The 16,558-nt window shown below is 39.9% G+C and overlaps 1 protein-coding gene across 2 annotated transcripts in view; it reads left to right on the forward strand.

Annotated features, from left to right (window-relative positions):
• The window catches only part of gopc (golgi-associated PDZ and coiled-coil motif containing), a 37,768-nt gene that overhangs the window by 8,513 nt on the left and 12,697 nt on the right, over positions 1 to 16,558 (forward strand). The window contains exons 2-6 of one of the 2 annotated variants that reach the window (XM_080192561.1): positions 8,131 to 8,295; positions 11,401 to 11,424; positions 12,943 to 13,118; positions 13,710 to 13,875; positions 15,859 to 15,954. In XM_080192561.1, coding sequence (XP_080048687.1) covers positions 8,131 to 8,295; positions 11,401 to 11,424; positions 12,943 to 13,118; positions 13,710 to 13,875; positions 15,859 to 15,954 — 627 coding nt within the window. The remainder of the gene's footprint in view (positions 1 to 8,130; positions 8,296 to 11,400; positions 11,425 to 12,942; positions 13,119 to 13,709; positions 13,876 to 15,858; positions 15,955 to 16,558) is intronic. The other variant, XM_080192562.1, reaches the window with a different exon arrangement.

Raw genomic sequence — 16,558 nt, forward strand, 5'->3', positions numbered from 1 at the left:
TATGAGAAGTGACTGAGTAGACTGGGACTATACTCATTGGAATTCAGAAGAATGAGAGGAGATCTTATAGAAAACATGTAAGATTATGAAGGGAATAGATAAGATAGAAGCCGAGAAGTTGTTTCCATTGGCAGGTGAAACTAGAACTGGGGGCATGGCCTCAAAATAATGGGAAACAGACTTAGGACTGAATTGAGGAGGAACTTCTTCACACTGTGTATGACACTTGAGGTGTCATACAAAATCATCAAAGAGATCTTAAAATGTCATTTGTTTGCATTTCCTATTTCAGGGTAAGCAGTTATGCTTGGTAATCTTTGCTGTGAATCTGGAATTCCCTGCCCAGTGAAGCAGTTGAGGCTACCTCACTGAATGTTTTTAAGGCAAGGATAGATAAAGGAATTAAGGGTTACGGTGAACTGGTGGGTAAGTGGAACTGAGTCCATGAAAAGATCAGCCATGATCTTATTGAATGATGGAGCAGGCTCGAGGGGCCAGATGGCCTATTCCTGCTTCTAGTTCTTAAGATGTGCGGGTAAGGTGGATTGGCCATGCCAACTTGCCTCTTAGTCCAGGAGGACTGGCTAGTGTAAATGCATGGGGTTAGGCCCTGGGTGGGATTGTGGTTGATGCAAACTTGATGGGTTGAATGGCCACCTTCTGCACTGCAGGATTCCATGAATACTGCATTAATAATAAACTTGTAGAGGGTGAGTGCATCCTTTAGCTATTTCATATTTGTCTTAATTTAGGACTTAAGATGGCTGGTAGGAGGCAATTCAGGAAGTAATATGTTGTATTTTTTTTCTGGAACAACCTCCTGAAGTTCAGAAGTGACATTCTGAAAAATGGAACTAACCACAGACCATTTGTTACATTTATAGGGGCAACAATGACGGCACTAGATAGCAATTATGTGATGGATAATTGTACATGTACTCATTTTTAAACATAAATAATTTCATTACTTTTATATTTGTGGTTTTGCTAGGCTAAGCCTATTCCAGAGGATGTAATGATACAGAAGAAAGGCTGGATCAGGATATTGAATTTGATGACCAGCCATGGTAATGGATGGCGGAGCAGGCTTGAAGGGCTGAATACCCTACTTCTGCTTTTATTTTCTATATTTCTGTCGCCCAGAATTGATTTATAAGTGGGAGGGTGAGGGTCTATAGGCCCTCAGAACACTTGAGGTGTCATACAAAATCATCAAAGAGATCTTAAAATGTCATTTGTTTGCATTTCCTATTTCAGGGTAAGCAGTTATGCTTGGTAATCTTTGCACATTTCATAGTGTGAAATGTGGGAGGTATAAGAGGGAATAAAGCTATAATCTAGTATTCCTCAGGCAAAAATTCTTGCCTGCAATTTTTTTGTCTGGTTTAATGAATCAATCCAGTATAAATCTGGAACAAGAGCTTGTTTGAACCAGAACTGTAACTGGTAAGCCTTTTAAATAATCATGGGGTCTGAGAATCTATGTTCAGTAACAATTTTAAAAACTCATCATTTTGTTTCTGTCCACATTGCAATAATTCTATGCATTATTCTCTGTCCAATGTGTCAGGTAAAAAAAAAGCTGGTGTTTTTCAGCATGATGGCTTTCCTTTCACCACCACTGCCTTCCCAATAATTTGGAACCTCACCTCCCTCACCACTCCAGCTGAATCATTGAATTATTGTTTTCCGTCATTGGGTTTCTTACACTAGTCATCTTGATTAGATAAGTGTGGTAATGGTGCTGTTGATTTTAGAAAATTTTCTTACGACGTTTGTGTGTTGGCTATTGGCCTCCCTTATGTAAACTGTGTCTGAGCAACCATTTATATCTCTGGTTTCCACACTGTTATGATCCAGACCAGAAACCCCAAGATGTTTTATAAAGAGAGCCTAGATCCTAAGTTTTTACCTTTAAATTTGTCACAGTGAGCATAAGGTGTTTTGCTCCAGGTATGATTCAAGTCACCCACTAGGAAACTTTTATCACACAGAGTTAAAATATAATAAGATAAATTAGCATGACTTCTACCAATTACAAAGTACAACCATGATATTGTATAAGCCTTAACAGCTAACAATGATGTTCCAAGTCAAGCAACACGCACAAACATACACCGCTTTGCAGACTTGGCACATAATGTAAGTAGGTTCACGTGTTGCTGGATTTTGCAGCATTTTAACACGCTGTGAATTGGTCCTGTGGCTGTTGAATTAAAACTCTGAGGTTTCCCAGCCCTGGGTCTTTCAGCACCCCTCTGGGGAGAGAGAGAGAGAGAGAGAGAGAGACAGGAGCACTCTGCCTTTTCCCAGTAGCTTCTAACAGCAACCCACAGACAGCAGAATTTTTGACTCCAGAGAGAGGGGGAAAACAATAGCCACTGCTTTCTGTCTCACATCCAAACAGCATTTGAGCAAAATGAAACTAAAACCTTAGATTTTTTTGTGGGGGGGAAAAGAAACCTGTTCCCAGGCAGCACTTGATCTGTCAAACATGCTCCACCCAGCAATTTCAAAAGGGTCATAAAACCCCAGGACACTGTATTAGGCCAGATTAAAAATAAACGATGTATGTTATATTGCTTCATTAACAATTCGAGGATTCTGGCTACAGACATGATGGCAACAATAAAACCTTGCAAAGGAACTGCTTTAAAAAAAGACCTGCAAAGAAATGTGATTAGAACATAGAACAGTACAGCACAGTACAGGCCCTTCGGTCCTCGATGTTGTGCCGAGCTATGTCCAAACCCAAAATCAAGCTATCCCACTCTATCATTCTGGTGTGCTCCATGTGCCCATCCTGTAGCCGCTTGAAAGTTAAAGTGTCTGACTCCACTATCACAGCAGGTAGTGCATTCTACACCCCAACCACGTTCTCGAGTAAAGAATTTACCTCGGACATCCCTCCTGTGTCTCCTACCATGAACCTTAAAGTTATGCCCCTAGTAATAGCTACATCCACCCAAGGAAATAGTCTCTGCACATACACTCTATCTGTCCCCCCTCATCATTTTATAAACCTCTATTAAGTTGCCTGTCACCTTCCCCCACTCTAAAGAGAAAAGCCCCAGCCCCCTCAACATTTCCTCATAAGACCTACTCTCCAAACCAGGTGGCATCCTGGTAAATCTCCTCTGCACTCTCTCCAATGCTTCCACATCCTCCTTATAGTGAGGTGACCAGAACTGCACACAATACTCCAAATGTAGTCTCACCAAGGTCCTGTATAGTTGTAGCATAACCCCACGGCTCTTAAACTCAACCCCCCTATTAATAAATGCTAACACACTATAAGTCTTCTTCATGGCTGTATCCACTTGAGTGATCTGTGGATATGAACCCCAAGATCTCTCTGTTCCTCCACATTCTTCAGAACCCTGTTGTTGACCCTGCAATCCACATTCAAGTTTGCCCTACCAAAATGAATCACCTCGCACTTATCAGGGTTAAACTCGATCTGCCACTTTTCTGCCCAGCTTTGCATCCTACCAATATCTCTTTGCAGCTTACAAGAGCCCTCTACCTCATCCACTACTCCACCAATCTTGGTGTCATCAGCAAATTTACTGACCCACCCATCAGCCCCCTTTTCCAAGTCACTGATAAAAATTACAAGTAGCAAAGGACCCAGCACTGATCCTTGTTACCGCTGGTAACTGGCCTCCAGTCTGAAAATTTTCCGTCCACCACCACCCTCTGTCTTTTATGAGATAGCCAGTTACTTATCCAATCGGCCAAATTTCCTTCTATCCCACACCTCCTTACTTTCTTCATGAGCCTACTGTGGGGAATCATCAAACGCCTTACTAAAATCCATGTTTATGACATCAACTGCTCTACCTTCATCTACACACTTAATTACCTCTTCAAAGAATTCAATCAAATTTGTGAGGCAGGACTTACCCCTCACAAAACTGTGCTGACTATCCCGGATGAAGCTGCATCTTTCCAAATGGTCATAATCCTATCTCTTTAACTTACTCCATTAACTTACCAACCACCGAAGTAAGACTAACTGGCCTATAATTACCAGGTTATTCCTATTCCTAGGTTATTCCTATTTCTTTTCTTGAAAAGAGGATCAATATTTGCCACTGTCCAGTCTTCTGGCACAATCCCCATGGACAGTGAGGACCCAAAGATCAAAGTGAAAGGCATCCCTTGCCTCCCAAAGTATCCTAGGATGTATCCCATCTTGCCCAGTGGACTTATCGACCCTCAGGTTTTTCAAAATTGCTAATACATCTTCCGTCAGAACATCTACCTCCTCCATCCTATCAGCCTGATTAAAATACATTCCTTAAAGGCTCAGCATAATCAGAATACGGAGTCACTTTCAAGGATTTTTGGCTCTTGGGTTCAATAGTAGAATGTTCATCAAATCATTGGTATTGTAGAGAGAGCACTAGAGTAACAACTTATTGCTGCCCTGGCTATGGTCAGCTAATTTGACTCAGATTGGGAATCATACCTGGTCCAGTGATTCACTGTCATAACTGTCTGACTGTTAAACACTATGTTGCTTTTGTGACATGTTTTGTGTGAAAAATCTAATCCACGCATATTTTGGACCAGGTTATTATCAAATAGGTTCTTTCAGTAAGTGGAGTAACCTTTTCAAACTGGCCTTGTTTACCCTCTGCTTCTATGGAAATCCTGTTCCAGGTCATAGTATTTTATTTGGAGAAGAGAAAGAGAAAAGGATAGGTCTTTTCTAAATTTGGAGCTTAGGCGATTTGTGAGCAATGTAAGTAGAGGTCTAATGACACCTTGCCCATTATGACTGATTCCAAAATGATGTAATGTGGGAAGATGCTCCATCTGTTGCAGTGGTAGACACATATGTCATGTGTGGAAATGCACAGCCAGTTATTTCAAGTGGGCTAATTGCAGCCTGTTGCATGGCATGTGATGATAAGCAAATCCAATAGTTCTTAAACTGCACTGGTGCATCTGTTAAATGTAATCTTTTTGTAAAAGGAAATGATTCATCATATGGGGAACACTTCAAAGGCTGAAGGCATTTTTTGTCAGTTCAAGCCCTTGAAAATAATTTACATTGGTCTGCTATTGCAGATTTTACATGTATAAACTCCTTAAGATTAACATTTTAAATCAAACACCATTCTCCTTCCAGACACTTTCGTGTGTTTTAATTAATTTATTTTTAGACCTGATTTGCGGCTTTTGTGCAAAATTACTTCAAAACTGGAAGGTGTGGGTTTTTTGGACCGTCGCTAATCTTTCTGCAGCCGCTAAATGCATTCCAAAAGCAGCTGCATATTTATTGTTGGTACTATTATAGTGAACAAGATGACCTGAGTCTGCAGTGACATTGTGATGTTGGTGGCACAGTAGTTAGCTCTGCTGCCTTATCGTGCCAGGGACCGGGGTTCAATGCCAGTCTCGGGTGACTATGTGGAATTTGCACATTCTCTGTGTATCTGTGTTGGTTTCATCCATGTGCTCCAGTTTCTTCCCACACTTCAAAGATGTGTGGGTTAGGTTGATTGGCTATGCTAAGTTGTCCCTTGGTGTCAGGGGGATTAGCAGAGTGAATACGTGGAGTTCAGGGGATGGATAGGGCATGGATGGAATTGTCGGTGCAGGCCGATGGACTGAATGGCTTCCTTCTGTGCTGTAGTTATTTTATGATTCTAAATATCATGTTGTTAGCATCTTGCATGTGAGTAATGGCAAAAAACAGATGCTGGAAATCTGAAAATAAAAGCAAAAATGGCTGAAATACTCAACAAATCTGGCAGCATCCATGGAGAGAGAAACAATTAATGTTTCAGGCATTCACCTTTCATTAGAACAACAGACCTGAATTGTTAACTCTTGTCACCTTCTCTGCAGATGCTGCCAGATTAGCTGAGTATTCATAGCATTTTCTATTTAAGGTATGGTTGTGTAATGGCTATGAAATGGGACTTCCCGGAAGCTGCAAGTTCAATTCCCACTATAGCAAGTTGTAAAACCCGGTTCAATAAATCTGATAATTTGTGGAATGCACCAGGAAAAGTGATGGTGAAAATTGTCGTAAATCAACTGATTCAGGGAAGAAAACCTGCCACCCCTAATTGGAAAGGCAACAGTTCATTGTGGTTGTCTCTTTATGATTCTCAATTAGTTTAGCAAGTTATTCAGTTGTAAAATCTGCCAACAGCCCAAGCTGTTCCAGTACATCAGTCCAACAAGGTGGAAAATTGTTTAAGTTTGTCCCACCCACAAAAGTCAGATAAACCTGATGTGGAAATTTCCATCCCATCAGTATACTCTCAAATATCAGCAAAGTGATGAAGGGTCTTTGGCAATGCTATCAAGCTGCAGTTGCAAACAGTCTTCTTACCGAAGAAGTTTTAGGCTCAGTTTGTGTTCCACCAGGACCATTTCACCTTCAGCCTTGATCTAAACATGGACAGGAGCTGAATTCTAGAGGTGAGATGACAGTGACCATCCTTGACATCAAGGTAGCAGTTTATCAGTTATGGCATCAAGAGAACTTTCGTAAAATTGCAGTCGGTGGGAATCACTGGGAAAACATACTTCACACAAAGGAAGATGTTTGTGCCTATTGGGGGAACTCAGGCCCAGGATATCATCAAAGTAGTTTCTCAGAGCATTGTCCTAGGCCCAACCATCTTGAGGTCAAAATTGGGGATATTTGCAGATGACTGTATAGTATTCAATTCCATTCATGATTTCTCAGATGATAAAGGAGAATGTGCTTACCTGCAGTAATGCAAATAACAAAATTCAGGCTTGGACTGATAAGCAGCAAGTAACACTCTCACCCAACAAGTGCCATAAAATACTATCTCCAACGAGAGTGCAACCTTGGACCCTTGACTGTCAATAGGATTACCATTGCTGAATCCCCCCCCCATACCTAGAAACTTAACTGGACTAACCACATAAGTTGAGTGACTACAACTTGACTGGGAATTCTCTGACTCCCCAAAGCCTGTCCACCACTTCAGTGTGAAATATTTAGTCCTTTGATAGTGACCACATAGGCAATGCATAGAACAGAGAAAATGACCCACCCTGAGAGTAGATGAATAGATGGGGCATATCAAAAATGACAAATTATGCTAAAAAATGTTGTTCAAATGTACCCTGGCACAAGGGCAGATTGCAGTGAAATTTAGGAGTCCTCAGGATGTGATGGTGCAGTTAATGCTATGAGTTGGATATAACCTGTTTGGTAAGCTGCCCAAAATGTCAAACATGGTTACGTCATATGTTCCTACATTACAGTATAGTGCAGTGCTTCATACTGTAGAAAGTTACTTATTTCCTGTTTATTGTTTGAGCTACAAGGGAAATATTTTATTGCATAAAAAAAAACTTGGTTATTTGCATACTTAATGTTGCTGTGATTTGATTATCCGGAACATTATTATTAAATCATTGCGTTTGAAAGTTAGAATAAATTTAAAATATTACCATAAGCTAGGCATGTAAGTTTAACTTGACCAAATCAAGTACGCACTTCCTCAAAGATTGAGTATCTTTTGCTGCTGAAGAATTGTTTGTTGTTGTTTCTCTTTCCACACCTAATGGTGCACAAGGCAGACTTTCATCTGTTTCTATATCTGTTCCAGAAAAAAAACCAGAATACTAGTCTGTCACTATGCTTCAATCATTGCTGACCAGGGGTGTGTCCCACTCTTACAGCCTGGCATTGGTATGTTGGAAGGATTTTGCATATTGATACTCAACCTGTTGGCTGTGTTATGAAACCCCTTCCTTGGCCATCCAGCCCTAAGCCAGAGCTCTGGCTCAGAGGCAGGGGAGCTACCAGCTGTGCTACAGGACCTCCTGCACTGTTGAAATATGCTACAGTCAATTGTGGGTACAGTGGTTATTTCTATAAAAATTGTCTTTGTTTAAATGGGTTAAGTTCCTTAAGTGCTGAAGAAAACTTTTACCCCTGAAGACAAGACTTAGGTATATCTGGTTCCATATATTTGATGAGGGACATAGAATCTAGTGTGTGTGTATTTATTATGTGTGAAAAAAACCCTAAAATACAGTCCTTGTGTAAAATGAAAATGTGATCTTTGCATTGTTCATTTTGTTTTCAGCTGTTAACCATTTGCTTTTCATTTTGCTCTCTAGGCTCAGCTACTGGACCTGAAGTCAGAATTGATCAATACCCAGGCTGAGAAAGTCGTGCTAGAAAAAGAAGTCCATGATCAGCTCCTCCAGCTTCATGCAGTCCAACTGCAGCTACATGCCAAAACCGGGCAGAATGTTGACTCCAGCTCAATCAAGGCTAAGCTGGTATGTCGTAGCTAAAAATTGAAACCAGCAACAAAGTTTTAGTTTTGAATTAATGAGTGATGTTTAGTTGAGCGTTATTTAGGATGCATTTATTTCAAGGTAATTAACTTCTTCAAGTCAATTCTCTTGAATCTAACTAATCACGAAATTCAAAACGGCTGGAAAATGTGTTCAACTATTTCTCCCAGAGACAGTGATTATTTTGGAAGACCAGTTCCCTGGTGTTTTTTTTTCAGCCTCTCATTTGATATTTCACTCTAATTGTTATATTTGTCATTTTGAGCCTAGAAAGTGATGCTGGTGCATGCACATAGTTAGCAAGAGACTGATGAATAATGATAAACAATTGAAAAAGTGATTGATATTTCTCCCTCCAATACCCACTTTTCCAGATAACTGAGAGACATTGTTGTGCTATACTGCTGCTGATTCCTCAGCCAAGAATAATAATGAATCGATCTGAAATCAGATGCTCCCATATGGAGCCTGTGCAACTTGGAAATTGCCATGACATTCCATCCAATGAAATAAAATCAAATCTGTCCCTATAATCTCCCAAGATGCAGTCGTCTTGAATTGCCTGTTTAGACTCTTACGTAGAAACCTTGTGTCAGTGGCCCTGCTACTGATGGAAGAGCATCCCGCAAGCTCGGTAGTGGGGCATGTTCTGGAATTCCAGGTTCTCTGCATATTGCAGAGTTTTAAACCACAGGCAGGTTTCATGCCCTGAAGTTGACCTGATTGGCAGGCTAAGCTGTCTGCTGAGCAGGAAGTGATCTGGAGGGGTCTACGGCCCCAGGAACAAGTAGTGAGAGACTGCAGTTGTATTGTTGGGAACGTTTTGTGGTGAGCTGGGCCAAGGGCAAGGGTCACTAATACCTTGAGGAATAAGTATATGGTGGTGAAAGGATTCTGACAGGGAAGAAGTTAAACTTGATAGCATGGGAGGAAACTCTCCTGCACCGCCAGGCCACAGACTGCACTGTAAAGGCACTCAGCTTTTCTAGGAAACAGTCCCATCTTCCTTCATCATCTGTGTTTCCCAGGGCCTGAAAGGCAGGTATATAGTATTTAAACAGCCTACTTGCTACCGTACATGGCAGTGGGTTGGTGCGATGTCATCTGTCGCGGGCTACAATTTTACATAGAACATAGAACGTTACAGCACAGTACAGGCCCTTCGGCCCTCAATGTTGTGCCTATGTCCAATCCCAAGATCAAGCTATCCCCTCCCTATCATTCTGGTGTACTCCATGTGCCTATCTAATAACCGCTTGAAAGTTCCTAAAGTGTCCGACTCCACTATCGCAGCAGGCAGTCTATTCCACACCCCAACCACTCTCCCCCATCTACCTCGGACATCCCTCCTATATCTCCCACCATTGACCTTATAGTTATGTCCCCTAGTAACAGCTACATCCATCCAAGGAAATAGTCTTTGCACGTCCACTCTATCAATCCCTCTCATCATCTTATAAACCTCTATTAAGTCACCTCTCATCCTCCTCCACTCCAAAGAGAAAAGCCCCAGCTCCCTCAACCTTTCCTCATAAGACTACCCTCCAAACCAGGCAGCATCCTGGTAAATCTCCTCTGCACTCTCTTCAGTGCTTCCACATCCTTCTTATAGTGAGATGACCAGAACTGAACACAATATTCCAAATGTGGTCTTACCAATGTCCGGTATAGTTGCAGCACAACCCCACCACTCTTAAACTCAAACCCCCTGTTAATAAATGCTAACATACTAAAAGCCTTCTTCACGGCTCTAACCACTTGAGTGGCAACCTTCAGAGGTCTGTGGATATGAACCCCAAGATCTCTCTGTTCCTCCACATTCCTTAGAACCCTGCTGTTGACCCTGTAATCTGCATTCAAGTTTGTCCTACCAAAATGAATCACCTCACATTTATCAGGGTTAAACTCCATCTGCCACTTTTCGGCCCAGCTCTGCATCCTATCAATGTCTCTTTGCAGCTTGCAAGAGCCCTCCACCTCATCCACTACTCCACCAATCTTAGTGTCGTCAGCAAATTTACTAACCCACCCTTCAGCCCCCTCTTCCAAGTCATTGATAAAAATCACAAATAGCAGAGGACCCAGCACTGACCCCTGTGGTACACCGCTGGTAACTGGCCTCCAGTCTGAAAATTTTCCTTCCACCACCACCCTCTGTCTTCTATGATACAGCCGGTTACTTATCCAATCGGCCAAATTTCCTTCTATCCCACATCTCCTTATCTTCTTCATGAGCTTACCATGGAGAACCTTATCAAATGCCTTATTAAGATCCATGTATATGATATCAACTGCTCTACCTTCATCCACACACTTGGTTACCTCCTCAAAGAATTCAATCAAATTTGTGAGGCCGGGCTTACCCCTCACGAAACCATGCTGACTATCCCAGATTAAACTGCATCTTTCCAAATGGTCATAAATCCTATCTCTCAGGACCCTTTCCATTAACTTACCAACCACTGAAGTAAGACCAACTGGCCTATACGTCTTTCAGGTTTTCTCTGAGCAGCACTCTGTGAATAACTTTCAAAAGTTGTACTGTGCAATTTTCTTCACTTTATTTGGCCCATAAGTGTATTTTGTTTTGGATATACATATCAAAAAAAGTTAAAGTTTATTTATTAGTCACAAGTAGGCTTACATTAACTGCAATGAAGTTACTGTGAAAATCCCCTAGTTGCCCCACTCTGGCACCTAGTTCAGGTACACTGAGGGAGAATTTAGCACGGCCAGTGTACCTAACCAGCATGTCTTTCAGACTGTGGGAGGAAACCCACACAGTCAAGGAGGGAACATACGGACTCCGCACAATGACCCAAGCTGGGAATCGAACCCGGATCCCTGGCGCTGTGAGGCAGCAGTGCTAACAACTGCTGTCTCACTGTTTGTTTAATGTAGTGCCCCATTGTTTGTTTAATGTAGTGTTTCTTCATTCACTAAAGTAACCATTCAGTGGGATCATACAGCCATTAATATTGGAATATTAGTCCTGCTGTGCTTTTGGACAAAATTCACTGATTTCTCCTTTTAAACGTATTTATGTGTCTGCTATCTCTCTAACTCCTTTCTCCTTCCTGTCCCAAGTCTGTCCTTTCGTTGGATGACATGGTAAGTGTTTATTTATGGATTGACTGACAACTGTCACGGCCTTCTTTCAGTTTTACTTTTTCATTATAAGTCACACAAGAAAATTTATTTTTGGACCAAAACACTGGTTTGACTGTTGGCTGAGTCACATTACTTTTGTAAATGTCAAACCTTGATTATTTTTATTACTGTGCACAGCAATGATAGATTAGAGCAAGTTTTAAAAATAATTTGCTTAACCTAAGAAAATTGATCATTTCTGCTAATTTTGGTCAGGTGAATGTTTTTAACTTAAGGTATTTTAATAAAAAGTTTTATACATTTTCAGAGGTTTTAATCTGTTTAAAAAAACACATTCTGCATTTCATAGTAATGTTGGCATTAAGAAAATTTCATTACACGTTTCTTCCTTTGTATCGTTTCTCAGAACAAAGATGATCTTTATAAATGCTTTCAGGTGCAATGAATATTTTTTGTCTTAAGAGCAGCATATGATGGTTATAACAGCCATTAGATTTGTGATGCATAAGATAATTATGTAAAGGTAAATTATGTATTGTACCAAGTCCTGCATACTTCCTTTTTTTTTCAGCTTTTTCACAGACTAAGGTATTATAAAGCAAAATGAAGTGACATTTATTGTTTGTGGTTTAGTATTGCTAAATTCTGTTTCCAAGTTTGAAGCTGTGCTTCACCTATTGGTATTACAGTCTTGTAAAATACAATTTTCCTTCTCATTTGAGTCCTCTACCAGAACAGTTTGTTGGTGGCTTGGGTGAAAGTCAATCTAAGCCTTCTTTAGATTTTGGGTTGCATATTGTTAAATGAAGAGGCATCATGATATCGGCAATACTTAAGAACATAAGAAATAGGAGCAGGAGTAGGCCATCCAGCCCTTCGAGCCTGCCCTGCCATTCAATAAGATCATGGCTGATCTGTCGCTGCTCAGTTCCACTTTCCCGCCCTCTCCCCATAACCCTTAATCCCCTCTCCTATCAAAAACCCATCAACCCGCGTCTTAAAAATATTTAGCGAGGCAGCCTCCACCACTTCAACGGGCAGAGAATTCCAGAGATTCACCACCCTTTGAGTGAAGAAGTTCCTCCTCAACTCCGTTCTAAACCGCCCCCCTTTTATCTTGAGGCTGTGCCCCCTAGTCCTATTGTCTTTTTTGAGCGGGAAGAGTCTTTCCACCTCTATCCTATCCATCCCATTCATCATCTTATACGTCTCAATGAGATCTCCTCTGTTCTTCTAAACTCTAACGAGTACAAGCCCAGTTTATTCAGCCTCTCCTCATAGCTCAACCCCCTCAACTCCGGTATCAGCCTAGTAAACCTCCTCTGCACTCCTTCCAAGGCCAAAATATCTTTGCGCAGGTGCGGCGCCCAAAAATGCACACAGTACTCCAGTTGCGGCCTCACCAATGCCCTATACAGCTGCAGCAAGACCTCCCTACTTTTATATACTTGTGACTGCAAAGAACATTAATTGAGCAATTACCTATGTTGGTAACTAATGTCTATATTTTCTGGAAAGGAAAAAGAATTAGAATCAAATAAGAAAGAAAAAGTGAAGGAAGCAAAGCTAGAAGCTGATGTAAAACTGCTAAGAAAGGAGAATGATGCCTTACGTCGTCACATAGCAGTTCTACAAGCTGAGGTATATGGTGCGAGGCTCGCTGCTAAATATCTGGATAAGGAGCTGGCTGGCAGGTGAGTGATCGCTCTTGATAAACTAATAAAACATTTCCAATAGAAAACAAGTTGGGGATTTCAAACATGGTTTTAATATCTATTATATAACTAATTAAACAAATGAAATAATTTATCTTTACTGTTTGAAGCTGTGATGCAGTTGTACAATAGCATTTTAAGGGGTTAAAGGGAAATTGTCACAATTCGTGCTGAAGTGGAATGCATATTCTTTTTCATTGAGGAGTAATGTATGTTTTGTATATAGAGTTTCAATTTACCTCAATTCACATCTATATATATGTATACAATCACACACAATCCATGTGGTACCTTTTACATAGAGTCTGAAATGAGAAATATAAACAGAAAATGTTGACAACTCACAACAGTATGTAAAGGTGAAATGCTCACACCTGAAATATCTGCCTGTACAAATGTTCACTGTGCATTTTCAACATTTCCTGTTTTGATTTCATGTGCATTTGATATTCCTATTAAGATGGAAAGGAGTTTTAACTCGGTCAGGCATTGGTTCAGCAAGCAAACAGTCTTATATTTGTTGACATGTTTAAGAGCAAAGGCATCAATCTTTCTAATATTTTTATGCAGAGTGCAACAAATACAACTTTTGGGTCGAGACATGAAAGGACCTGCTCATGATAAACTCTGGAATCAACTGGAAGCAGAAATACATCTTCACAGACATAAAACTGTTATTAGGGCATGTCGAGGACGCAATGATCCTAAACGACCCCTGCCCACGCCACCAGGGCATGTAAGTAGAACTAAAATTTTCAATTTTCCAATAAAAGATAAAATATTGTCTGTTAATGAAAATTCCCAGAGCTGTGCAATTAGGGATTTATGCATAGAGACAGAGGGTACAACTGAGGCAGTAAATAATTAATTGCAACTATCTTTACCAAGTGAAAAGATGCTGCTAAATTCGCAGTGAAAGAGGAGGTAGTTCAGTCACTGGGTTAACTAAACATTGATAAAGAAGAGATATTATGAAGATTGAATGTGTTTAAAGTTGATATGTCACCAGAACTGGATCAGCTGCATTGGAGGATACTGAATAAAGTAAGGGTAGAAATTGCCAGGGCATTGGCCGTACTCTTCTAATCCTCTTTGAATACAGGGGTGGTATCAGCGGACTAGAGAATTCCAAATGTTGCATCCTTTATTGAACAGGGGATAAGGATAAGCTCAGCAACTACATGCCAGCCACCTTAACATCACCGGTGGGGAAGTTTTTAAACAATCAATAATTATCTAAAGCACTTTGAGATATCCATTGGTTGTGAAGAGCACTATATAAACACAAGTCATTTTCTTTTCTCACATTGCCTCCTGCATTTCTTGCCCCAAACTTTTTAAATGTGTACTGTAACCCTAGTACTGTATGCTAATAGGATTAGCTTTTCTTGTTCACCTTGCATTAGAGCATTCCACACGTGGATTTTTTTTTGCATAAAACATCCTATGTAATCTGTCCCTTTAAGACAATCCTTTAAGGCTCACGTGATACCAAATTAGGAAAAATGAAAAACACAAGAAATAACACACAATATTTTAGAGGGGTGCAAACAAATTAACAGACTTGGCAAATGCAGTTCAATACAGATTGGTATATTTTGGAAAATAATCAATGAATGGAAGTGTAGCTTAAATGGTAAGGCCCTGAACAGAGGTTTAATACAGATACATGGATCTTTAAAAGTAAGGGTTTAGGTTGAAAAGGTTAAAAAAAGTTAACTGGGATTCTGGGTTTTATTCATCAGGACATTGACATTTAATATAAAAGCAAGGAACTATTGTTGCCAACATTAAATAGACCATAGTTGGAGTATTGTGTTTTGTTCGGAGCATTATAGGAAGGATATTGGAGCCGTGGCAAGGACACAGCCAAGATTCATTAAAATTATATTAGAATGAGAAGTTGTAGTTATGATGAAAGGTCTGTATAGCTGAAACTTTTATTTGTCTGCCATAGAGAATACTGAAGGGAGGTCTGATTAATGTTTCCTAAGCATTTCCTCTTGGTTACGAAAGAACATTTACTCAGAATTATCACTAGAAGAATGAACAAGGAAGTTGTCTTTTTAAAAATCAGGGGTTGTTAGAACAGGATGTAGAAGAAAACAAGGAAATTAGTATTAAGATGGACAGTTTCAGCAGATGGGCTGAATGATTCCTGTAAGTTCTAAATCATTCCTAATGAATTACTGCAGTGCTAATTAGATTACACGTACTTAAAAGTAATTCTTGCAGAAAAGCAACATTGTATTCAATTGTGAGCATCACAATATCAAGGCCTTCAAGTGGATGAAAGAGAGTTAATAAAATGATCCTAAGGATGAGCAGCAGTATTTGTCACGTCTGGCAGAGCTGGAATTTTTGAATAATGAGAGTTCTGAAAACATAATAATATTGCTGCATTCTTAACTTAAATCGAACTCCCAAGTTTTTTTACTGATTATCCTGTTAGACTGTTTGAGATCAGTTGCTAATTTATCATTGATTGTAACAAGATTAAATTTCACTAGAGCCTTATGTCCTTAATGCTTCAGTGGACTGATATAAATCATTTGTCAACATTAGATAAAAAATCCAATTCATTCACTTTTTATTTGGCAAGAGAGTGTAATTACATTAAGCATTTTTTTCTACACTCTTCTGCTAAGAATGATTAATATTGAGCATATTTTGATTTTCATGTTTAAAAATTTATTTATTTTTTTCCTTCCTGAATTAGGACCCAGAGATCATAAGGAAGAACCAAGGTGTTGGGCCAATTCGGAAAGTATTGTTGGTCAAAGAGGATCATGAAGGACTTGGCATATCGATTACAGTGAGTCTGCTTTAACATTTATTTTCAGACATTTCTACAGCTATCTAATTCGAGCACAGGAAAGCATCAGTCTGGATAGAACAGAGAGTTGCTGTTTTTTATACTATTGATTTGATGTAGAAACTTCACTTATGTTAATTTGGGGAAGCCTAAATGACAGATATTGTAAAAGCAAATTTTCCATTGATCTCATTGAAAAGAAACTGATATGCAGCATGTCCTGGATCTTGGAATACATGCTGGCTCTGTGAGCAATAGTATGTGGCGTCTCAAGGTTTATTCTGAAGCTGATGCATTTTATTCGGATGTTTAAATGGTAGGCCATTATTGATTGTGGCAAACAGTGTAGGAGGAGTCATTGTCCGAACTGCATCTGGTGTTCAAATTGTCACCTGTGGGACACATGAGGCTCACAAACCTTTAGATTATGAGTTGCGAAGCACAAGCTTCAGTTTCCCATGGAGTTGTTGAAATTTCATGTGCTGAAATTCTGTAAATGGCCATTCTTGGATTAGTTGCTTTGTTGTTGGATATCAGTATCTGGTGTCCACAGGTTGAGGTTACTAATTAATGAGAATACTTAGTTAATCATGAAAGAGGTTTA

This window comes from Carcharhinus amblyrhynchos, chromosome 7, assembly GCF_965287045.1.
Source record: "Carcharhinus amblyrhynchos chromosome 7, sCarAmb.v2.hapA, whole genome shotgun sequence".
Taxonomy (NCBI): Eukaryota; Metazoa; Chordata; class Chondrichthyes; order Carcharhiniformes; family Carcharhinidae; genus Carcharhinus; species Carcharhinus amblyrhynchos.